At 37.8% G+C, this 25,867-nt stretch overlaps 2 protein-coding genes across 2 annotated transcripts in view; both read right to left on the reverse strand.

Moving 5' to 3' along the window:
• The window catches only part of LOC110111260 (peptidyl-prolyl cis-trans isomerase FKBP16-1, chloroplastic), a gene marked incomplete in the record, with an annotated part of 29,882 nt that extends 15,247 nt beyond the window's left edge, over positions 1-14,635 (reverse strand). The window contains 1 exon segment of the mRNA XM_020843040.2: positions 14,467-14,635. Within this exon segment, the coding sequence (XP_020698699.2) occupies positions 14,467-14,525 (59 nt within the window).
• A 3,075-nt stretch (positions 14,636-17,710) lies between these two features.
• Positions 17,711-21,005, reverse strand: LOC110111267 (oligopeptide transporter 1-like). The gene is made up of 6 exons (XM_020843053.2): positions 20,891-21,005; positions 20,082-20,521; positions 19,850-19,947; positions 19,192-19,764; positions 18,843-19,107; positions 17,711-18,666 (listed from the first exon to the last, which is right to left on the reverse strand). The coding sequence occupies exons 1-6, from the start codon at positions 20,973-20,975 to the stop codon at positions 17,863-17,865; spliced, it is 2,265 nt and encodes a 754-aa protein (XP_020698712.1). The 5' UTR covers positions 20,976-21,005; the 3' UTR covers positions 17,711-17,862.
• Between the last annotated feature and the right edge of the window lie 4,862 nt (positions 21,006-25,867).

Here is a 25,867-nt window from a genome sequence, read left to right on the forward strand (position 1 = left end):
AATGTGGTTTTTATACATAATGAGTTAGGAGTGCTACAGTTTAGAAAAGCACAGCTTTACTTTGCATTTGTGCATTGAAGCAAAAGGCCTTGCACATAATATTGTGCATTGAGTATGAAAGCTTCATTTATAGACTGATACACAGGTTAATCCTGAACCGGCCCAGGAGCCGGTATTACAGGAGGCGGAACAAGGGGTTCCGCCTCCTTTGATTCCGCCCAGACGTGGGGCCCGCGTGGGAATTTTGGGAAGGAGTGGGCGGCTAGGGGAGAGAGGAAATTTTTGAATGAGAGTGATTTGAATTAGGTTTGTATTAGGAAACTAATGGTATTATGAGGGGGATTGGTTTAGGGTTAGTTTTCAGGCTTTGTTTTGTTCTTCTCTTGGAAATTCTTTGGCGTCTTGGGCTCTAGGCATCTTGTCTAGAGATTGGGAGAGAACGATCCTCCTCTCGAATTGAGGATCACTTGTATCTTTCTTTTGTGTGTTTTGCTTTGCTTCCCTTATTGCAATCTATCATTTTGGGGCTGATTTCGCCCAGACTTTGCTTATTTCTTGTTGTTTTCCTCCAATTAGTGATAGGTTTGCTTGCAAACTAAAGTATTCCCTTAGGGTTACTTGCGAACTCAAGTATTTCCTATCAAATTGGTATCAGAGCAAGTCTCGGGACCGGTGGAGGGCTGTTTTCAACGAATTCCAGCAGTAGTTTCTTACCCCAAAAAGGAAGAAGTTGCTATTTTTTTACTCCAAAATCCTGTTTTTGTGAATCTACAAAAGCCGGGTTTTGATGGCGGCCAAAAAAGTGGATGCATTGAAGGAAAGACTTGAAGGGGAGATGAATCAAATCAAAACGACGGTGGAGGAAAGGATTTCTTCCATGGAGGGACAAGTCGCCGACCTCCGAGATATGATGAAAAAAATGTTGGAGATTGAAAATCAAACAGCGTCTTTAGTGGCCAAAGGGATGGAAGGAAAAATAAGAACTCTAAAATCCGTAGAGAGGAAGATGAGGTGGAGATCGTGGAAGGAGAAGGAAGAAGACCGCATATGGAGCCTATCCAGAGGGAAGAAAGAGGAGGATATGGGGAACGCCAGGAGGGATACTATGGTCGCCATGGTGCTGATTTTGAAGACAGAAGGGGAGATTTCGAAGGGAGTTTGGGCTATGGCAGAGCAAGGGAAGAACGAGACACATGGGGTGGACTGAGCACTTGGGAAAGGGGAACTTATGGAAGAATCAAGGGAAATGGTGGTGACCAGAAGGTGAGGAAGTTGAAGATGCCCATCTTCGAAGGAGAAGATGCGTATGGATGGATTTACAAGGTAGAGCGGTATTTTATCGTCAATGGGTTGACGGAGGAGGAGAAACTGACAGCAGCGGGATTGTGCTTGGAAGGGAAAGCCCTATCATGGTTTCAGTGGAGAGACCAACGGAGGCCGATCAGAAACTGGAGGGAATTTAAAGATTGCATAATAGAGTATTTCCAAACCGATTGGGGAGGAGACTTCTATGAGCAGTTCTTTGCTTTGACAAAGGAGGGATCAGTAGCAGATTACCGGGAGCAATTTGAGCACCTAGCTAGCAAGGTGGAGAGCTCTCAGATACAGTGTTGGAGGGGAATTTCATGAAAGGGTTAAAGGCGGAGATCCGAGCAACAGTGAAGGTATTGATGCCTCGTGACTTGGGGGGAGGCCATGAAGTTGGCCCAACTGGTGGAAAATCAGAGGAATTTGGAGAAGGGAGCCAGGAGTAGCAGCACTGGGGGAACGTACAGGATGAAGACTACTCATCTCAAACCTAAAGGTCCTGCAACATGAGGGAATTGAGAGGCTACCAAGGAGAAGACAGGAGGAGGAAATAGGGGCAACTTCAAGCGGCTGACAGAGAAAGAGATGCAGGAGAAGAGGGCTAAGGGGCTGTGCTTCTGACGTGATGACAAGTACATACCAAGACATCGGTGTAAGGATCGAACTCTTCAGGTTCTCACCGTCTGCGATGACGAGGAAATTTAGGAGGGAGGTGAGGAGGAGACAGGAGGATATGGAGTAGAAGCTACAATTGGAACTGGCTGAGGTCTCCCTGAACTCAGTGGTAGAATTCACTACGAATCACACTATGAAGGTGAAGGGAGAGATAGAGGACCGAGAGGTTGTGGTGCTGATTGATATTGGGGCTACTAACAATTTCATTTCCACCGAGGTTGTCGACCAACTGGGAGTGAGATTGGTGGATACCGACTGTTACAGGGTGATGATGAGCACGAGAAAGGTGGAGAAAGGCCGGGGGATTTGCAGAGGAGTGCGATTGACGATCCAAGGGATACAGGTGAGGGAGGACTTTCTTTCACTGGAGCTTGGGAGCACGGATGTCATCCTGAGGATGAAATGGCTGCAAACTTTGGGTGACACCAAAGTGAATTAGGGAGCACTCACGATGGAGTTAATGGTGGATGGAAGGAAGGTAGTAATTAAGGGGGTGCTGGGCTTTCCAAATCCCGGGTTTCTCTTAAAACGATGGTGAGAGATCCAGTTGGCAGGCGGAGGGTATTTGGTGGAGTTGCACAGTTTGGAGGGAGCAAGATTGGAGGAGGGATGAGACATACCCCTCTCCATTCAGCCGTTGATTCAGAAGTTCCAAGAGGTGTTTCAGCCACCTAAGGAATTGCCACCGTAGAGGGAGCAGGAGCAGGTCATCGTGTTGAAGGAGGGAGTGTTGCACATCAGTGTCCGACCTTATCGCTACCCTCAGTTCCAGAATGATGAAATAGAAAGGTTGATTAGAGATATGCTGGAGGCAGAGATCATCAGACCCATCATCAGTCCTTTTTCTAGCTCTGTTCTGTTGGTGAAAAAGAAGGATGGCATCTGACGTTTTTGCGTGGACTACAGAGCACTCAACAAGAAAATTGTACCTGACAAATTTCCTATACCAGTCATTGACGAGCTGCAAGATAAATTGAGTGGGACCGTGATCTTCAGCAAGATAGACTTGAAATCAGGTTACCATCAGATTCGAATGAAGAACGAGGATGTACCCAAAACGGCCTTTAGAAGTCATGAAGAACTTTATGAGTTCCTGGTAATGCCATTTGGCCTCCACCAATACTCCAGCTACTTTCCAGGCCCTTATGAATAAGATTTTCAAACCTTATATTAGACGATTTGTACTGATATTCTTTGACGACATCCTGGTCTACAACAGGACAGAAGAGGAGCACTGGGAGCATTTGAAGAAGGTGTTAGAGGTACTGCAGGAGCACCAACTGAGGGCTAATTTGAAGAAATGCTGCTTTGCATAAGCCAGTGTAGAGTACTTGGGCCATGTGGTGTCAAAAGAGGGAGTGCAGCAGATCAGTCCAAAATTGAATCAATGATAAGGTGGCCAGTGCCAAAAAATCTGAAAGAATTGAGGGAATTCCTAGGACTGACGGGTTACTACAAGAGGTTCGTGAAGGGGTACAACTTCATAGCATGGCCACTCACTGAACAGTTGAAGAAGGACGGGTTCCTATGGGGGGAGGCGGCCATATCAACATTTGAGAGCTTGAAGAAGGCGATGACTATGGTGCCAGTCCTAGCCTTGCCAGATTTCACTCAGACCTTCATTATGGAGACAGATGCTTCCGGGTACGAGTTGGGTGCAGTACTAATATAGAGTTGTAGACTCATTGCTTATTTTAGCCAGGTATTGACTGCTAGAGCTCGACTGAAATCAGTTTACAAGAGAGAATTAATGACCATCGTCTTGTCCATCCAGAAGTGGCGGCCCTACCTGCTTGGGAGACATTTCATTGTCAGAACAAATCAGCGAAGCCTGAAATACCTGCTGGAACAGCGGATGATGACGGAAGAGCATCAAAGGTGTTTGTCCAAGTTGCTAGGGTACGATTTTGAGATTCAGTATAGACCAGGGGTGGAGAACAAGGCGGCGGACACTTTGTCCAGATGTATGGGGGAGCTGCAGACGTTGGCACTATTCGTTCCTTTGATGCTTGACTGGGAGGCTATCAGGGAAGAAAGTGCTAGAGATGAAGAATTGGAAAGGATCAGGTCAGATTTGCTGAAAAAGGAGGGTAGCCATCTAGGGTACTCATTAAAGGGAGACAGACTGTTGTACTAGGTAAGATTTGTGATGCCCCGTACCACGATCCCCATCCCAAATTTACTCCAGGAATTTCATAGAAGCGCAGTTGGGGGCCATTCAGGAGTGCAGAAAACCTACAAGAGACTAGTGGCCGAGCTTTACTAGAAAGGAATGCATAGAGATGTAGAGGAGATGGTGGCAAGGTGTGAGATCTGTCAGAGGAACAAATATTTGACTATGTCACCAGAGAACTACTATAGCCGTTGGCACTACCGGAACAAGTATGGGAGGAGATATTCATGGATTTCATAGATGGGCTGCCCCGTTCAGAAGGCTTCACAATGATCTTAGTGGTGGTGGATAGATTGAGCAAGTATGCGCATTTCATCCCCCTCCAACATCCTTACACCGCGGTGATAGTGGCTTCAACTTTCATTAGAGAGGTGGTCAGATTGCATGGCGTACCAAAGGCGATCGTGTCAGACAGAGATATGGTGTTCCTCAGTCATTTTTGGAAAGAATTGTTCATGTTACAGGGGATAGTTCTGAAGAGGAACACCGCTTACCACCCACAAATAGATAGCCAAATAGAGGTGGTCAATAGGAGCTTGGAGACCTACTTGAGATGTTTTGTGTCGGAGACACCCAAGCTTTGGGCCAAGTGGCTGTTTTGGGCGGAGTACTGGTACAACGCCTCTTTTCACTCAGCTTCACAAATGACTCCATTCAAGGTGTTGTGTTGAAGAGACCACCCTCACTTGGTGCACTTTGGGAGCAGCAGTACTCCAGTTTCTTCAGTGGAGGAGTACTTGGAGGAGAGAGATTGAGTGTTAGAGGAATTGAAGAAACATCTACTGAGAGCTCAACAGATTATGAAGAAATAGGCTGATGGACATAGGAAGGACATCCAATTTGAAGCAGGAAATAAAGTGTTCTTAAAGCTCCGACCATACCGACAGAAGACAGTCGCCAACAGGAGAAATGAAAAGCTAGTTCCAAGATACTTTGGACCTTATGAAATATTGGGAAAAATCGGAGCAATAGCATATCGGCTAAAACTACCACCCACGGCGACTATTCATCCGGTTTTTCATGTGTCACAGCTGAGAAGAGCCATTGGAGATTACACAGCCAGCTCAAAGTTACTAACCACGCTTACGGAGAATTTAAAGGTGATTATGGAACCCTTAGAGTTGATGGGGGGTTCGTCAGAAAAAAGAGGGAACAAAAGAAGTGTTGATCAAGTGGAAGAATCTGTCGGACTACGATGCCACGTGAGAGCCATACGAGAGGGTGAAACAGCAGTTTCCTAGTTTTCACCTTGAGGACAAGGTGATTCTTTGGGAGGACGGTATTGATATGCCGGTTCGGCCCAGGAACCGGCCCAAAGGCCAGCTCGATATTACAGGAGGTGGAACAAGGGGTTCCGCCCCCTTTGATTCCGCCCAGACGTGGGGCCCGCGTGGGTATTTTGGGAAGGAGGAGTGGGCGGCTAGGGGAGAGAGGGAATTTTCAAATGAGAGAGATTTGAATTAGGTTTGTATTAGGAAACTAATGGTATTATGAGGGGATTTGGTCTAGGGTTAGTTTTCAGGCTTTGTTTTGTTCTTCTCTTGGAATTTCTTTGGCGTGGGAGAGAACGATCCTCCTCTCGAATTAAGGATCACTTGTATCTTGCTTTTGTGTGTTTTGTTTTGCTTCCCTTATTGCAATCTATCGTTTTGGGCTGATTTCGCCCAAATTTTGCTTATTTCTCGCTGTTTTCCTCCAATTAGTGATAGGTTTGCTTGCAAACTAAAGTATTCCCTTAGGGTTACTTGCGAACTCAAGTATTTCTTATCATAGACCTTATATCTATAGATAATATCAAAGTTTCATCTCCTAAACACTATCACATCAGTTGCTAAGTGCATCATTTATCATCCGTCATCTTGTCTATTTTGATTTAGCAATTAATGTAAGATTACCTGATCATCTCAGGCTCCTTCATCTCCAACAATGACACTGAAAAGCTAGGATTTGTATGCAGAACGACAGCACCTAGGCATACAGATTTCCAAAGAAACGACCTTCTTGATTTTCTACAGTTTGTTACAGCAGAACATCCTCCATGTAAGCCATCCAAGATAATTTTATTTGCTTTGCACTGTAAACTGTAAGGAGGAAAAGTGTTAACAGCATGTTCGTTCCATAGCATAATCCTGTTGTTCAAATGGAAAACTGCGTTCATACAAAATATAAACAAAGTGCAATCCCAACCCCCCCTAACATCCACGGCAACATGCTTCCAACAGATAAAAAGACATAACCAGAATGATACCCCAAATACGTATAATTTGTCTTATGAAAATTATATATAGTTTCAATTTTGAATCTCTCAGCAAAATTTTTATCACTTAACAGAGCTGAGAGGAGAATCAAGATTTTAATGTCAGCAAGTTTTGCAAGACATTCATTTTTTTCATTCTTCTAGCACTGAAAATTTTCTGGTCCGACCAATAACTAACATGGTAATTACTTGAAAAACTAGGGACATTTTTAACCATTAATCTCACTTAAAATTTCTAAAAAAAACATTAATACTCAACTATTTATTTAAAAGTAGATATATATATATTAGAAAATTTGACGAAGCCCCTAGATGTAGATACAAGTTTGCATTCGGAGGAAAAGCTATGACGATAACTTATTGGCTTTGGACCCAAAAATTAAGTACTGCACATTTGGAGATGGTTAACAATGTTTTTAGAGTTACAACCTTTGTATGCGACTATACGTAAGGTTTTTCATAAATTACAAGCAGAATAAATAGTGACTAAAGAGTCCAAAGTTCCAGTTAATATAAAATCTGAGTTGAAACACGCAATCTTACTCAAGCATTACATAGAAGTTGTTCCATGAATCAAACTTATTATTTCCAGATCACACTGGAGCCAACTTACCCACTATTACACACTTATCTGAATACATAAAACATTGAGTTGTATTGTAGCACATATATGTAGTAGTATTATTATGCCAGCATACCAGTTGTATGCCATGTGAATGATTTTTCACAAGTACGAAGGGTGTACACGCACCTTCTTTAGATATCGATGTGTTAGTTAATTTAAATTTAATCATCATTTTGTTCCCACTAGCAAAGGCTAAACTCATAGCGGCATTTTTTAAATATTTTTAAGGGATATTTTTTCCATGAACAATATATTTCTGCACCGCTATCAACTAATATAATTAAATTTTTAGCTATATATTATTGATTTATAATTAAAATAATATAATTAATTTTTTAGCTCCGAAAATTTGCGCCCCGGCCTCTCCACAACCCCTTTCTCTTCTTCGGGTCAGAGGAGAGTTTTAATGTTTAGGTTCTGAGGCAAATTTTCAGAAGACAGATTGTGTTTGTAGATAAGTCACTATCCAGAGATTTTGCCCTCATTTTGCGAGGACTTCATGATCTAAGTTAAGGTTTCCTATAGGTACAAGCCCCTATAGTTAATTACCCCTCCCGATAACAAGAGAGAACTTTCGATTAGGCTAGTCATCAAATAGATACGGAGTATCCGATGTATAGTAGCAACATAATTTGGTATTTGAAAATTTCATATTTAAAATTAAAAATCCACCAACTTAAACTTAAAGCGGATGGTGGGGGGAATGATGACGAACCCGATCAAGATCCCATGGTTCCGTCATCCCGACCCATCATGATCCCTGGTCTTCTTAGTCAGAGGAAGTAATCGACCTAACCTGACAGAAGGATCTTTGTCGGTAGCCATGAGTTGCGTCGTTCGAGGGTACCTCGTAGACTTGGGGTATATGTTCGTCTAAGGAAAAAATTTTGAATCCACCTTAGCTAACAGAGAGCTTTATTCCCTATCGATTATATCCTATTGATTTATTGCTCAATGAATTAACGTCATTGGGAATATGAGGGCTCTGACCATGACAGTAATATAATGGTGTCATTTGGCGGCAAAACTACCCAGTCAGAGAGTTCCGGTGATAACCGTTTACCTGTTATGACATTTGGCGACGAAACCACTGGTTATAGGATATGTGCCACATTCTACTGACAAGAGATGATTGAGAAAGAATGCTAGAGATATTGTCGACCAGACATTTGCTCTTTGTGCGCTGAAGTGATTTTCAAAATTTTCCACCTCGACAAACTATTGCGGAGGGTTGATGAATATTTTACTTCATGTATTTTGGTGATTTATTTTCATTTTAAATATCTAAGGTTCTTATATTTTGAGAATTTTGAGTTTTCATGGGCATTTGAGAATTTGGGAGGCATTTTTAAATATTTAGGGTCCTTTCTGATTTAGATAAACATTTAACATGACCATCATCGAGGTATTTATGGGCATTGTTATTTTGTCGGTTTAACCTTGTCGACTCCGTCAACTTGTTGACAGAGAATCAGGTTCATTGTCAGCTTTATGTCTTTATTAGTGAATTTTCTTTATTATAGGCCTTGAAGACTTAATATGAATATATAAAATAAATATCACACTCGATGCACAAACGTATATTGATTTGATGGTTTGAACTGCGTCGACTCCTATCCGTTCATGTAGGAGAATCGATTAGAACTTAGGTTCATTTCTTGACCCGCGTAAGGCCAAGAAAGTCATGGCCTTCTCCTGACTCCCGCGGTCCAATAAATGGTGTTATAGGATTCTAGCTTAAAAAATTGATCAATTTCGGGAGTTAGGAATCTAGGACCTGGTAGTCTTAAAAAACGGTTAGGATTGAGACTACGATCTCCAGTCTCTCTAAGCGGAGTCAGCTCCCTTCTCCTTGCATTGCACCAGTCGCCTCTGTCTCTTAAAGAAAAACTGCGCGAACGCGGTTTTCGCCTAACATATTGGGTGCCTGGTGTGAAACTGAAACCTCTGATATATACGAAGATACAATTGAGCGACTTTATCAGGGTGGTCGAAGCGAATTCTTTTCGATCTTCCACCTTAACCGTAATTCACACCTTTCCAAGATCGACATTAGCTTAGAAGGTATTAGCTTTTCAACACTAGCTAGGCGGCAGTAATCTTTAGAAATCTTTCTTTTGAAAGATAGTAAAACGTTCTAAAAACTAGTCAAACTCCTGTTCCCGTTCGTGATCCCCGGAGATAGCCTGACTGAAAGTAGCTTGAGCAAAGCGAGAGGAGAGACGAAAGGATAGGAAATCGTCACCCCCAACTCATTAAGAGACCGAGCGTATTCGTAAGCTACAGATTCCCTTCGACATGGTTTTCTCGACGCGCCCTAGTATACTCTACTTGTTCACCTGTGTCGGTTTGGGGTACGGTTATCCTCAAACATCACGTATGTGCATACCACGTGCTCACTGGGGCTCATGTGTGTATTCATATTTCAATGCACGAGAAGGCATTTTGGAATAACCAGTTATGCAAATGACCCCTGTTGACATGTATGTAGGGTTTTATTTTAGAGTTGGTATACACCTTCTGTCCACTTGTATGTATGTTGTGAATCCAATGGTGTGGCACTGCGTTTTAGTGGCCCGTAATTTTACTAATGATTCCCTGCTTTTGTTTACACATGAATCATAGCGTCTATTGCCTATTGCTGATTGTCATCGCTGTTGTCAGCAGGTGTTCGCCTCTTCCACAGTTCTTCCTGCCTTTGCTTGCAGATAATATGTTGTGCACGTGATGTGTTTCCTACAATGGCTCGTAGGTATTTGCATTTGTTGTGATCCTGAACTTGCTGTGATTTTTGGTCTTTCGTTGTAAGTGATATGTCGCATGTCAATGTTCATAGGGGATCCATTATACCAGCAACATATCTACTATCATCACTTGTAGATAGATTAACATGTTAATTTGCAAATTGATTTTGATTGCTGGGTGGGCTACATTTGTTTATATATCGACTTCTATTTGTTCGCAAAGACCCCTCATCCTTGCACCATATTTGTTGTTGCTTCTTGTGGATGGCTTAACATATTCGTTTGTACGCTGACATCGATTGTGGGGTGAGTTGAATTCACCATACATTGCAATGGTGGATTTGCTCATGTAGCATGTTAAAGCTTACATTTCAACTGCATGTCAATATTGACAAGGGGTGTCAATTTCGGGTCACGGGTCATGTTTGGGTCGAACCCGGAACTGACCCAGCACTATTCGGGTCAACTCGACCCGACTGATTTTTACAAATGGGTCAATTTTTGGGACCCAAACCCGACCCGCTTCAGATTCGGGTTAACCCAACCCAACACAGATTTTTTCGTGTTTGGTTGAAGCGCGCGAGAAAATGAGGAAGATATAGCGAGCTCCCGTCGCTACTTCCATTTCCGGCGAGGCGGCAGAAGCAGCGACGGTGCAGCAGCAGCGGCGCGACAGCGACTCGATGCGAACTCGGTGCGGCAACGTCTCGACATGAACTGGCAGTGCGCCAGTGCGGCAGTAGCAGTGGCGGCGGTGCGGCAGCAACAGCGGGGGCGGTGCTGCAGCGGCGATAGCCTCAAAGGAGGCGAACTGGTGACTCGACGGCTGACAGACTGAGCGACTGCGACTCGATGCGTTGGGTCATTTCACAGGCAAGGCGGGCATGCCGAGCAACAGAAACGGGCAGAATCATTTTCGTGTCATTATCGGGTTTTCGGGTCAACCCGAACCCGACCCGTAACTCAAATCGTGTCAAATTTTCGAACCTGAACCCAACCCGTTTGCTAATCGGGTAGACCAGAACCCGGATTTTTTCGGGTCGTGTAAAAAATTGACACTCCTAATATTGATTGCCGGTGGATTGCGTTCATTGTACTCGTCCATTCGTCAGTGTTTGCAAGGAGTTTTATTATCCATAGATGAATTGGCATATTCATTTGCACATTAATGTTAACTAACAGGTGAGTTGCATTCGCTACTGATTTCCCTCTGCCTATTGATTGGCAAGTTGTTGCATTTACTTGCATACCAGATTTGTGTTCATGAGAGACTTCTGCATAGATTTGCAAACCCATTGAAATTGTTATACTCATAGCCCATCCGTTGTTGTCGATCACGAGTGGATTAGTGTATTCATTTGCCAATCAGCTAATTTTGAACATATGGAGACTACTACATTCACAACTTATTCATCATCACTGCTGCTTGTTATGATTTTCATGCATTACAAGTTTATTGCCTTTCTTCATAGACAGCGTGCAGTGTTTGTGCAAAAGACTTGTCATACTTGTCGCATGTTGACTGTTGTTACCCACAGGGAGCTCTTTTATTCATTCGCTAGTGGATTGACATTAATTGTAATAATATCTCCGTATTCATTGCATGTTAAATCCTTCTGCCGCTCGAAGGATTTAATGTGCTTGATTGAACACTAACATTGACTATAGGAGCTGTATTTGTTGTGCACCTTCTACATTCCGTTCATGAACACACTATGACGTTCATTGCATTCATCTTGCCTCCCATTTGTGTGTTCATTGTTCTTTGCATACACTGAGTCTTCTATTTGCTCGTTAATGGTCATTACAAGTTTTATTTTGGTTCATTTGTATTTGACTGATGTTGCTTGCAAGTTGATTACGCCTAGAACCTTATCCATCACGAGTCCTCTATTTATTCATTGATTTTTATTTGAATGACCAGGACCATTAATTAACATTTATATTTTAATGTTATTGTGCATTTTTTTTCTAATTTGAGTTTCGATTCCCTGCTAATTTGTTCGAGTCAAGTTCTTTGTAGTTCAATAATCTGCAAGTTCAATCCCCAGTTGTTCATTTAAGTCCCCTGTTCACTAAGAAATCCAGCAACCTCCCAGTGTCTCCCTTGTTTAGGGGAAATCTTGGGAGTTGGGCCTTCCTGTCATGCTAGAAAAAAAACATGTACGGTAGGTGTCTAGCGACACCACGGCCGTGATCTTCAATCCCACCATGGACAAGAAAGGCATATATGGGTCTTCAAGGGTATCTATTTGAAAATGAGTAGTTCTTTCCCCGCATGCACTGAGGCATGTACACTGGTACTTAAAGTTGTCCCCGCCACACTAAAGAAAAGCGTGTATAGTGCCTACCCACCTCGTCAGAATCATTCGATCTGGTGTTGGTGTCGAGTGGAAGAGGAGGGACTGGATGCTTATTGTGAGTTATAGTGGTTGTTAGAAGTTGGGACTAGGCTTGGTTACGACTGGGTTGGATCTGGATGTGAACGGAGGGTCGGGCCGGATGTGAGCAAGTGGGTCGAAGGGTAGAGGAGATTCGGCTAGGTATGTGAATGGGGGCTGCAGCCTGCAGGTGGTGTTGGAGGAGGGAAGATGGAGTTCAGCCAGATTTTTATGCGTGGAGGCAAAGGCAATCAGGGGCTCAAATAGAGAGAAGGGAGCGAGAGCATGAGCGAGAGGGCAGTATTGTGTGCAAGAAGAAGCGAGTGGAGATCTTCCTTCTTTGCTCCTTTTATCAACGCAAATGAAGGCTTCTTGATCGAGACGAGCATGGTCCATACGCAGGAAATATGAGAATGGGATAGTTCGGTGTCGATGCAAGAATTTCAGTTGAATTCGAGGGATTTCGAGCAGGATTTGCGAAGGTTTTTGGCAGGATATGAGGTACAAAGGTCAACAAAGTCCTTTCATAAACTTTTCTTTCCAGTAGTTATCATTAGCCTATCGTCAAATCATGACTCCAAATACAAATGTAGATGTATACCATAACAAAATGATTAAGTGTAAGACAACATAACTTCAACAGAAATGATCCAAATATGTGAGTGTATTCTCAGTAAAGAGATTAGAAGATATTCTATACAATTAATAGGCTAGGCTTGAATCAACTATAATCAAGTTTGCACAAAGCAGCTCAACTCAAAATCGAAGGTTTCAATTTCTTTTGAGCCAAGTTCAAGTAAAAAGGATTAATTTTGAGTTAACTTTCAGGCTAATTAAACTTGTGTCTATTAATTTAATAAAATAGTTGTTATGTGCTAGAAAATTCATATAGCAATTGAGTGAGTGCTTTGCGTATTTAACTTTGTACGAAGTTCCAACACACATATAGATAAAAGGAAAAATGTAGAAGATACTTCAGTTTTTACGTAAAAAATCAAGAAAGTGAAAATAAATATTGGGCTTCACTAAGTTGAAAAAATCTATTATCTACTTAAAATTATAGAATTCTGATCTTCTCCACAATTGGAGAAAATGGGATTAAAAAAGTAGGAGCACTTGCTTGGTCTCTTATCATTATATAAGAGATTATGGGATAATAAGTGAGGTGATGATCACAACAGATGAATGATATCAATTAAGCAACACAATTCGGATCATGAGGTCAGACGATGGAAATCTGGGATGAAGGTAGTTGGAAGAGATAATTATCAGGCATCGACAGTCAGATGAATATGATTCGATGATGGAAATTGGATAATGAGGAATGAATTATGATATTCAGATGACAGTGGTCAGAAGGAGATAGGCAAATGATGACGATCGTCATATGAGGGAAGTCGGACAACGGCAACAATCGTTAACATTGCACGTTTGGCAGAGCTATAAAGTTCTTTAGATCTCTATGTTTTCTCCAAATTCAAGTTTAGAGGTCTATTTATAGTATATTGAGAGTGATATTTTAGTAGATTCATCCAAAATTTCATAACACTCAATTAGACGGTCCATATTAACTCTATTAATCATATATTATTTATTCAATATTTGAGTGCCTTTAAGTATTCCAAATTAAACGATTATGGGTTCGTTGGATTCATCTTATCAACTGCTTGATTTGATTATAAACATATAAAATTTAGAAGTCATTTGATCATTCAACTGAAATCCGGAAATTTCTTACTATGCTTCATGCCCTTAATTTAGGCTCATTCGGACTCAAATATGAACAACATTAGTATTGTTGAATTCACCTTATCGAGACGTTCAATTTGACTATAAATTTGTCGAGATCGTGGCTGGGATAGTCCTAGATTTTAGTATGATATTTAATTATAAAATAATGCATTGAATTTTTTTGGAGATATATCAATACAATTAAAATTTTGAGTCAATACCTTATTAACATAAATCTATACATCAGTCAATTTTGAATTCAATTAAACGAATTTCGGACCAACTATCTTCGAATCATTGCAACTAAATTTTGATTTCATGTAACTTAAAATTCAAGTTATTATCCAGCAAGATTTTAAGTTTAAGACAGAATTAACAGCCCCACCCTCTCTAATAGACATGAATCGCCGTAAGAAAATAAAATGATCACAACAAAGCCATTGCTGAAATTGAAATAATAATTTATCTGAATAGCCATTGGCATCTATCATCAGAAGCAAAAAAAAAGCCTAAAATCGACGATTTAGAGAAAACTGAAGCTTCGGGAAGAAGAATAAGTGTATGAGAATTACCGAGGAGCAGAGCTTGTACAGCTAAGCGGTACTAGGCTTTTAGCAGAGCAAGCTGCCATTGACGGTCGGAAGGACCTGAGAGAGAGAGAGAGAGAATAAGAGGGAGTCGGCGCTTGTGGAGTTGAAGAAACGCGACGAGTGAACAATTTTATCAGGATAAGGGCAAAAAAAATTTTGGTTTATTCTTCCGGCAAATAATACACGCTTGGAGAAGTACATAAGATTAGGCCACCAACCATGCTTTTTTTTTTTTTCACCAACCATGCTTATAAACCATTGATAATATTATAAACCCTAAATCCTATTGGTAGACATAAATTATGGAATATATATTATGTTGATAAAAAGAGTTATAAAGTATTTACAATATCATTCAATAATGATCAATAGCTTGATCCTCATAAGGAGACCGGACAACTAGTAAGATAATTATTGATTGTTGTTCATAAACATTTAGTGATGGTTGAGAAGAAATATTGGTCTCTTAATGCTGAGTGTTTATAGACATTGTATTTTCTTTCTATAACTTGAGTTCATGATTTCCTTTATATGACATAATTCATAGTTAATGGCACGATATCTCACGATCAGGTCAAGTCGACTAACTTAAGGATTAATTGATATTGAGTTTATAATTTATGGTGATTGATCCATGAATCATGACTAGATTGTTGCTACCTTTCGTTGTTTCATTATTTATTCCTGCAACCTTTTTGAGCCCCTTCACTCTAATTGACTTTTGGTGATTTATTCATCATCTTATAGGATTTTTCATGTGGAGAGATAGTTAGTTTGCTTGTTTATAGTAATTCAACATATATCTTATGGATTAATTTATTTTGAATCGTTGACTATCTTATTAAGAAAATTATTTTTGAATTATAGTTTATTCATTAATGTTTACCAAAAACAAATAATAGCACGAGCATGTTTTCCTAATGGAGAGTAACTCTCGGAGAATAAATATCAATCCTTATGGAAAGCTTATCGATCTTGATCTATTAGTTTTAATTTTAAAATTTAAAATTAATAAAATTACTTTTCGTGTGCATTATAAGGAGATAAAACTTGTTAGTGCTATCTCACCATGGCTATATTTGGGACGGCTTTCTTACTGCTTCTTAAAGATGCTTTCTAGTATAAAAATTGAATTTTTTTACTAAAAATCTGCTTTAAGATGTAGTAAGGAAGCCATCCCAAACAAAACCTATATCTTTTTTATTGTTACTATTCTGAAATCTCTCATAAACATAGCACCATCATATTATCACCTCTTTTTTTTCAACAACCATCTATCTAGCAAATTTGTTTTTAATAGAGTACTCCATAATTCAATGGACCAAGCTTTAGGCACATAGCTCAAAAACTATTTTATTTGGAGTTCTTGCTATAAGCAATAAATAACCCTAGGAACTAAATTATGGTCTTTGAAGAGGAAAAAAAAAAGAACTTTCAATGAAGATCAAAAAGTTTCACTCTGAGATAGCAACACATCCTAAGAAGACATAACAATTGTAAGAGTTTGTATGTTTAGCATCAAGGAAAGAAAAATATTGAAAGATAACTCATGTATTTCTATATTAATATGAGAGATTGAAAGATAAGGAGTTTTATATTAAACCAATGCGGTAGTACTCATTTATAGTCTTGAAGAAAGTAACGGAAAACAACTACACGATGGATATGCTCTCTTACTTCGAAATATAGGCTTCATTTGGGATGACTTTTTTATTGTTTTCTAAAGTAGTTTTTTAGTACAAAAATTTCATGAATTAGAATCTTTTTAACCAGAAAGCTGCTTTTAAAAGTATTAAGAAAGCTAACTTTAACAAACAATGGCATAGTCTATGATGAATAATCAAAATCTCAACTTATTCAACCTTTCTATGATGGAAGAAGTACAAGAAGTTTTACCTCTAGTCCCTCAACTATTATGTTAAAATGACTAGCTAAATATAGATTAAAAAACTTGGTGAAAAAAAATCATGACAACCAGCTAAGGCATCAAGGTGCATCACAAAATTGACAAAAATTGACAAGTGCTGTCCAATAAAATGTGTTTAGCTTAGAAGAGAGGATATGAGGTGATGCCTCTCCTATAGCTTGATTCATATGAGGTGATATGAAAGTTGACATGGGATTTTTGAGAGGATCTAAATTATTGTTGAGTGGTACGGTTCTCAAGCCAAGAGCTTTATTGTTGAATGAATTTCAGGACCAAAAGAAAGCTTTGAGGTGAAAATCCTAATAACTATATGCTAATTACTATGAAGCTAAGGACCTAAGAAATAACGAGCTCAATCTCGTTGTATACCATTTTGTTCAATCTCGTTGTTGATTTTTGAGGATATTTATAACCATTTTGCTCAATCTCGTTACTGCAAAGACCCACGAGAAAATCCTAGAAACACCTTTAGTTGAAGAACACAATCAAATAGATTATTGTATTGCATCTCACTAAGCCTATCTTAATTGTCACGTTGCCATCTTGTATACCATAAATCTAAAATGTCAAACTTAAAGATCTATTAATATAAGAAATTTCATTAGATAGAACATAAAGCTTAATTATTCACTCTTCACCTTAGAAAAGAGCATTAACAAAAAGTTCTTACTTTACTAAACTCAAATAATGCAAAATAGCCTTCATTTTTTATTTGAGAAATAGAAAATAGATTTTTCATGTCAAGAATATAGTAACATATAAAGATGAGCCAATGGATGATAAAAGAGCTAAGTCTATAATGCTCTAACAGGATAAAGTGCATCATCATTAATGTCAAAGTACCAAAGCACTCCTTAACAAAATAATCATTTAATGTGATATTAAGTACCAATTAAACTAAGACTTTGTATGGGACATCTTTTCTTCTGCTTTATAAAGTGATAAAGTGACTTCTTAGAACAAAAATTTTTAATTCAAATTTTTTTTTATTAGAATGTTGCTTTAGAAAGACATTGAACTCCCAATAGAAGAAAGAATACAATTTTATTGTTTGGATATGATCCTTACTCAATTAAAACTTAATTAGTCATTTAGAGAAATTTTAATTTGAGATAAAAGAACATAATTACTAAATTTTTTTGATAAAAATTAAATTAAATATAAATGAATATAATAAAAATATATTATATAAACTAAGATATGAGGAATAACTATATTAGGAAGATTTGGATAATAATTTATTCCAGCATATGGCATTTATTTCAACAAAGTGCATTTGAAGCCAAAATCTCTCTCTTTCTCTTCCTCTCTCTCCCTCAAAACAAGAAGCAAATAAAAACTCCACCCACATGGCATGGAGAAACTAAGGCTACTACTCTATAAAATTTAATACATCTTGACATCGTCTAAACAACATTGAATTTTTTTTTAAATTGTGATTAATAAACTCACTAGTGAACTGGGCAACCAGGAGCTATCACTCCAGGAGCTGTAGGGCAACTAGCAAATTCACAATAGTCTCCTGCAACACCTCCCCACCATTCTATCCCACCAATTCCATGCGCCTGTAAAGCTGCAAATAAAAGAACTCCCATAAAAGCCACTCCAGCATCTAATGCAGCTGACATGACATAAGTATGGTTTGCCCACCATTTCTTGTAGTTTTTGTAAATATAATGATTGAAGAAAATACCAACTATTCCCCACATTATATAATTCACTGTGTGCGCTGGAGGAATGCCACCTGCACCTGATATAATTAGTGGAATATGGATGTATTTCAGCAACTTGTTATCAGGAAAGGCCTTGCTAAGGAACCAGAAGGGGATGGGCAATAAGAATCCTATAAGGAAGAATAAGTTCAAAGCTGAGTAGTTCCCCAATTTGCCAAACATTCTCTTGGGGCCAACTAGACCCCAAATAATTGATGCATTGTAGAAAACATCATCGCCAGGGCAAGTCCATGGACTATCTGGAGGCAGATTTTTTGGATCGCATATGTTCTGCACATTCTCAAGAAGCATCCATGCGGTTGCAAAGTAAACCATAGATGCTATTATTGTTCCTGTTAACTGTGTGATAAACATTGACTTAGGAGGGATCTTCATGTAATGCCCAAGATTTAGATCACTTAGAAGTGTGAGTGCTTGAGCCATGCTAATAGTGCCATATGTTTTGAATGTCACATTCGCTAGAGGTTTTCCTGGTAACAACAAACCTATCATGTACTCTGTAATGACATTTAGTGCAGGTCCCTGCAATATAATTAGGGAAGAGAAAAATAAGTAATATGTTGTAACTTTTTGCAAGACCTTGGTGCCAACCTATGTAATATACTTTAATCAAAATATATTATGATTGATAAGCTTACGTTCTAGAATTTACAACATTATTAGATCTTTAATGTATAAGTCCATGAGTTAAATCAGACCTGATTTGTAGTTGCCACAATCACACCAATTGGTAATGTGAAGAATAGGGCCATTGCACATGCCAATAATACTCCCCACCATGGAAGTTGTAGTTGTTTATCAAATCCAACACAAGTGAATATGGATAATGGAATAACTATAGCTAAGAGGAGATAGAACCACCACTCAGGTACAGATTCATAATTCCTCATCAGTCTTGTATGAACATCTTCTACCTTTTCCTTTGCATATTCTTTGCTATTTCTCCACATCGTCCAAATGTCCCTAGTAATTTAAAATAATAAATTAGATTAAGAATTGTGAAGAAGGAAAATGATTAAGATTTTTCTTTTTTATAAATTTTCATACCTTCCATGATGTAGAGCAACATGCATAATGGAAGCTGTTAGGCTAGCGAATCCCAAGCCATATGTTAAAACAAACATAATACTCAAATTAATCTTGCTGTAGTTATCTTGTTCTTGAACATTTAAAGTGAAGGTCCTCTCATTTATGATCCGCGACGTGTTGTAGCTTCGACCAGTATAGTCGAAGACATGCGAAGACATAATCGGGAAGCGTTTAGCATTGTAAGTATTGGTCCAATATCCAATTGGTAGGATGACATAAATTGCCAATATAAAGCTGATCATTATGTTAAAGATTGCTGTTGCAGGTGTGGCCAATGGACTACCTAAAAAACTAGCCACAACTGACCAATCAAGGCCAAAGGAACCCACACCTAGTCCTCTCAATCCAGATCCAACCTGATGAACAGTTACAGATTTCTTAAAAATCAAGCAAAGCACTGAGATGCATGAGAGAGTTGGAAAGATGAACCCAGGTATTGCATAATATGCAAAGCTTGAGATGAAGACAAGCAAGAAAAATTGAAATTTTGTTTGGCCTCCCTTCTTTCTCTTCTCCTTTTGATGTATTGCTCTGAAAAATGAAAAGGAATTAGCTTAAATGTTATTTTTATTTATCTAAGACAGAATTATATTTCATATGTGATATGATCCATTACTTGAAGAGGGAGACTTGAACAAGGTTGGAAGGCCACCACATATACGGAGATTCAACTAAGTATTTTTTGTAGATTCCTGCCCAACCATAACCAAGCAACTACAAAAAAAAGTATATCATAAGTGTCAAAAGGTAGGAAAAGTATTCTGTGCGGAATCCGAACGTGTTCGAATTCCACACAGAATAATCTCTCCAAAAGGTGCGCCTTGTATTTATATTTTAGATAGTCTCACCTGCGTTGTTTGTGCTAATAGAAAGCCTGTCATTGGATGGATATCTCTATGGTAGAAAGCCTTAACAATTGTTACAATGTGAATAGCATAGATACCGCCTGCTCCGGCGCCAGCGAAAATGGTTATGAGGCAGTGCTCCTTCATTGAAAATGGTCCAGGATTGAGCGAGAAAGACCAATTGAAGAATGGAACCTTTATATCTTTCTTGGGAAGAGTATTTGCTAGAAATCTTCCAATGGGTAGTGTGATTATTTGGGCACAAATTGAACCGATGGCCAATGGGTTTGTTCTGTATGCGAAGAACATGTTGACGAAAGAGAGCAAGACGCAAGAGATTGCCCCAAGTAACCATGTTCGAATAGTTAAAACTGGGAGACTTGGATTGTCTGATGGATCAACTGTAAGCCTCACTTCTTCTATGGGGTGGTCATTCTTTTCAACTGCAAAATGATTTCATCCATTTTATCATTAAGAATTCTAACATAAAAGTTCCATTGATAAACATCCTAAGGTAACTAAATTCTGGTTTGCATGTTCTTACTGTTTTTTATGTCTGCATTTGAGACGATTTTATTTCTAAAGCAGCTTTCTTGTAGAAAATTTTATAGTTTAAGAAATTTTTGTATTAGAAATTTTTTTTAGAAAACAATTAGGAAGCTGTCCCAAACGAAATCTGCGTCTCCCCATTTACTTTTATAACATTTGGGTTGAAAAAGAACTTAAAAAAATCTATAAAAATTATAAATACTGCATATATACCTTGAAAAAAATAATAAAAAATGCAAAAAAGTGAGAAAAATAATACATACGAAGCCACCCATCTGGTAAATGCTTTTCTACGTCTTCCTCCAGTGAAAGATCATCTGAAGGTAAAACAACTGAAGTCCCTCCCATGAATCTCTTAAAGATTACTCTACAGCTTCTGCAACCCAAATGATCTTGTTTCACATTGCTGATGGATCTCGTAAGCTTAGTCATATATATATACAACGCCAGCCGGCCAGGGGTAAACAAATGGCTAGAGTTTTTTTTTTTTTTTTTGAAAACTAACAAATGGCTAGCGTTAGGATATTTATTTGGTATATAAGAAAAAGAAGCATAAATTTAAGAAACTCGTTCATTTCTGATAATTTCTCTTACACCTAAGAGTATGTTCATAACAACTTTCTTGTTACTTAGGCTTCGTTTGGGACGGCTTTCTTACTGTTTCTTAAAGTAACTTTTTAGTTCAAAAATTAAGAAAATTACTTTAAGGAGCAGTAAGAAAGCTGTCTCAAATGAAGCCTTACTTTGTTTTTCAAACTGTAATCATAGCTTCTATTTAGATACTGTTTTTTAACTTATTTTAAATATTTTTTGTGCTAAGTAGCTAATTTTTTATAACAATTTTTCAATAAAATGATTTTCCCCATTTCCCCACAGGTGCTTTACTATCACCTTTATAAAATATTACAACGATCTCAAACAAACCCTTAAATATAAATATTTATGAGAAATTTAACAATCTTTATTTTCTCCACTCTTGATTTATAGCCTTTTCAATTTAAAATTTTTACCAAATTTAATTTCAAAATTACCCACACACCTATATATATTTATAAAATTGTTGTAAATAAAATAGTTTTTTTGAAAGATACCGTATCGTTGAAAATAGCTTCTCGGCACAATTTTTTTTAAAAGCAACGAAAAAATAGTGATCAAACTAAAGCTTTGATTGCAGTCATAAACAAAGCCTAAGCCTCGAATTCATTTTACTTAACGAACATTAAAGCTAAAGGACTCAAATCAATAGATCAAAATAGGCTACAACCTGATATCTTGTCTACCGTGATGATATATGGATATTCACAAGGTCACACAACTCATCTTAGATCTGTTAGTTTGGAGCTTTGGTTATCGATCAATGAATCTTTGAATTCAAAGCTTATATATACGTTGTGTGTGTGCGTTTGGCTTATTTAGCCTAAATGTCCCAAAAAGATATTCACTGGGTCTTGCTGATTCTTTCAGCTTAACAAAATTTGAACTAATCAGATATGGGCAACGGACATTTTTATGTCCAAAATTTGTTCTATCATAAGAAAAGTGCAAAGCAAATCATAGCTCCATCTGTACGTAAGAAAAAATAATAATAGAGAAAAAAAAAGCTTCTGAAATAGACACAGCATTGACGTAATACACAATTGCAAGTATTCAACTTGTGGCGATCTTCAAATACAGAGACGTACGTGAGTATATTGTAATTAACCACAGAGCCACAGTCTTCCAATGAATGGAAAACTGTTTCAACAAAAGATTAGGGCTTGTCTTTTTTTTTTTTTTTAATATAAAAGTTTTTTGAATTAAAAAATTATTTTAGAAAACAATAATAAAACTGTCCCAAACAAAGTCTAAATTTTGAATAGTTTATTAACATTTTTTATAAGATATCTTGAGATTAAAAATATATTCCTCATTTATACAATTTATTTATTTTTGTATTATATGAAATAATTATTTCAAAATGAAAGATTTTTTTTAATTGTTTGTGTACATTCATTTAAGTTTTGTGCATATAAAGTTTATAATTTGTTCGTTTCAAAATAAATTAAATAATTTTATTTAGATATGTTTGATCAAAAATTACTTAGATATTTCGGCTCATAATTTTTCATACAAATTATGAATTTGTTTTGGGTTATTTTTCTATGAAACTCTATCAATTATTCGTTTTTTTTAATAGATGGAAACACAAATGAGTTTATTTAAATATATATTTTGTTTTTCTTGACTGATTTTAGGGGTACTTACTACTGATAAATCAAGCTTTTGTAGCACTTTTTAGAATCAACTACATCAGTTTAAGCACCTGCTAATTTATTTGCAGCGGATAAAACCGCTATCTATATCTCTCTATAGCACCGATTTATAATATACCACTATGAACTCTTGCGAAAACGTCATGTTTTTGGTAGTTACTTTATAGGCCATTTATAGCTTTTAAATTTTAGTTATTTCTTATACCATCAAATTAGATGCACAGTATTATAGTAGTTCCTCTATTATTTTTTTTTTTGTTAAAACCCACCTACGGGCCTACGCATTAATATCGGGAAAAAGTTACACAGTCCTTAAAGGGACCTCTAGTTCACTACTGCTCCGAAGAGCTACAAACAAAATAAAAAAGAAACCTAAAAGCCGGAGTTCCATACTAATCAAAATTACAAAATAATCTAGTAACATTCTAAGTAACAAAAAGCAAAGGGATGAAGTAATCACTTTCAGCATAGCCCTTCCAACAGCACTCGTACCCTGCACAAAACGAGTGCGGAGCTCCAAAAACCTGAAAAACAGGCCTGCAAGGATACTAAAGCAAAAAAAAAAGCAACCAAAAATAATCTAAAGCGGAATGAAGATTTAAGAGCATGCTTCAAGGATTACAAAAGACCCCCATTGTTTTATACCCCCTAGTATAAAGGCCGTTAGAACACCTGCAGCCGAAAAACCAAACCCACACGGGCATAACATTCCAGGCAGTAAAGTTAGCCCCATGATACTCAACCCCCTTCCAGGCAGCCAGCGTAAACCACAGATGCCCCAAATTAAAAGAAACAATACAATACAGGATGGGAGTATTCAAATTCAGATTCAATGTAGAGATAATACTGCCCCAACTACAATAGCAAAAAAAACACAGAGACATCGAAACCAGAGAAATAAATCCAGCTATAAGAAAATTTTAGAATGTTGTTGTGCCTACTACCGAGATGCCCCACATTGTTGAACCACGGTAAATAGATAAAGCACCCAATGGTCCAATACAACACATCAAAATCATTGAACTCAGACACATAGCAACATAATGGAAAAGAAAGAACATAAAGAAGATAGTCAACAGAACAAAATAGCAGGAACAAGGAGGGAAACTTCCTATCCGCAACCTGTAGAGTGCAAAAAATAGCAAACATGAAATAAAAAAGAAACCCGCAGAAAGAATAGAAATACACATTAATTAAATCGGATATACGGAAATCCCATCCGGCCCAACTTGATAAGCCCCTTGATATCCCTGGGAAGAGAATGCTCATTAAAATGCAAAAAATCAGCCTTAGAACACCCCAGTTTAGCTAAACCATCAGCCACCGCATTTCCCTCACGCAAAATATGAGAGATAGAGTAATTAATACAAGAGAAACAAAGCTTAATATCTCTAATCTTGTAAAAAATAGTAGGGTTAGGATTCGAATTGCCATTAATATAATGAATTAAAAGTAAGGAATCAACTTCCACCCAAATGTCAATAATGCCAAGGGAAAGACATAATTGAACCCCATACAGTAGGCTGTCAGTTTCAGCTTGGATAGCATTAGTACCAGAAGAGGGACCAGCATAAGCTGCAACAGCCATACCATTATAATCACGAATAATGCCACCACAGCCAGCCTTGACATTATTATAAGAGCCATCCGTATTGAGTTTAAAATAACCAGTAACAGAACGCCTCCAATAAACCAACTTTTCAATTTTGATGATAGATTGAAGATTAAACTTCAGACCAAAATCATTAGCAGTAGGAATGCAATTCTTAAAAGACTCAACTTTAATTAACTTCGCAACATAGAGTTGAAGAACCTTGTTCTTAACTTTAGCAATGACATTCAAGGCATTCATACCAATATTCTCATGTTTGGAAGCATTCCGGCTTTTCCATAAATACCAACAGATAATAATAGGGATTATATTTCTAATATGACCTTTGATAGGAAGAAGCCAATCTTTAAGCATAGCAGTAATCGAATCATAATGAAAAGAAGTAACCACATTAAAAATATTGTCAAAATAAATCCACACTTTGGTAGCAATCGGGCCATTGATGAAGACATGGTTAAGATTCTTGATATGATAGTAACATTGACATTTAGAAACAATAACCAAACCTTTTTTCTTCAAAAGAGAATCGACAGGTAAGTAGTTGTGTAAAATTCTTCAAAGTAAAAAAGAGTAAGTAGGAGGAATATTAGCATGCTAAATAGAATCATAAATATAGTTTTTAGGCAAAATCTGTCTGATCGAATTCCAAACAAGTTTAGTGACAAACTGTCCATCATTAGAACGATTAAATAAAATGCAATCCTCTTTCCCCCTATAAATGGTTATCTTTGTAATTAAACTAATGATGGCATCAGGAATCATATTAGCAAGCATGTTCAAATCCCAAGTGTCATTAATAAAGAAGTCTTTAAGTTTCATAGTAGAAGTAGAATGAGTATTTAAAAGACTGTCAATAGAAAAATTACCCAACCACTTATCCTGCCAAAAGGAAATGTTCCCAACGCCCAAACCCCATTGAATGAACTCTTCAGCTTCCCACTTGATACTGCAAAGCCTTTTCCAATTGAAAGAATCCCCTTGTTTGTAGCAACAATTTAAAGGATGATTGACAAAACAGTATTTAGTAGTCATAAATTTAGCCCATACTTTTATTAGATTTGAAAGAAAACCACAGTTTATGGTTAAAAGACTTGGACATCTCAGTCAAGGTATGAAAGCCAAGTCTGCCCTCATCCTTATTCCCAGCACATTTAGTCTAAGAGCACCAGATAATAAAACGATTGCCATCTTTAGAACCCCAAAGAAACTTTTTAAAAATAATTTCTATTTTGCTGCAGATATGATTAATAGGGCATAAAGTATGCATCAAATAGATAGGGATGGAACATAACACATGTTTTATAAGAACAATTCTCCCACCATAAGATAGAAAATTAAAAGCCCAAGAAGATAGTTTCTTGTGGATAAACTTAAAA

This window comes from Dendrobium catenatum, unplaced genomic scaffold, assembly GCF_001605985.2.
Source record: "Dendrobium catenatum unplaced genomic scaffold, ASM160598v2 fragScaff_scaffold_970, whole genome shotgun sequence".
NCBI lineage: Eukaryota > Viridiplantae > Streptophyta > Magnoliopsida > Asparagales > Orchidaceae > Dendrobium > Dendrobium catenatum.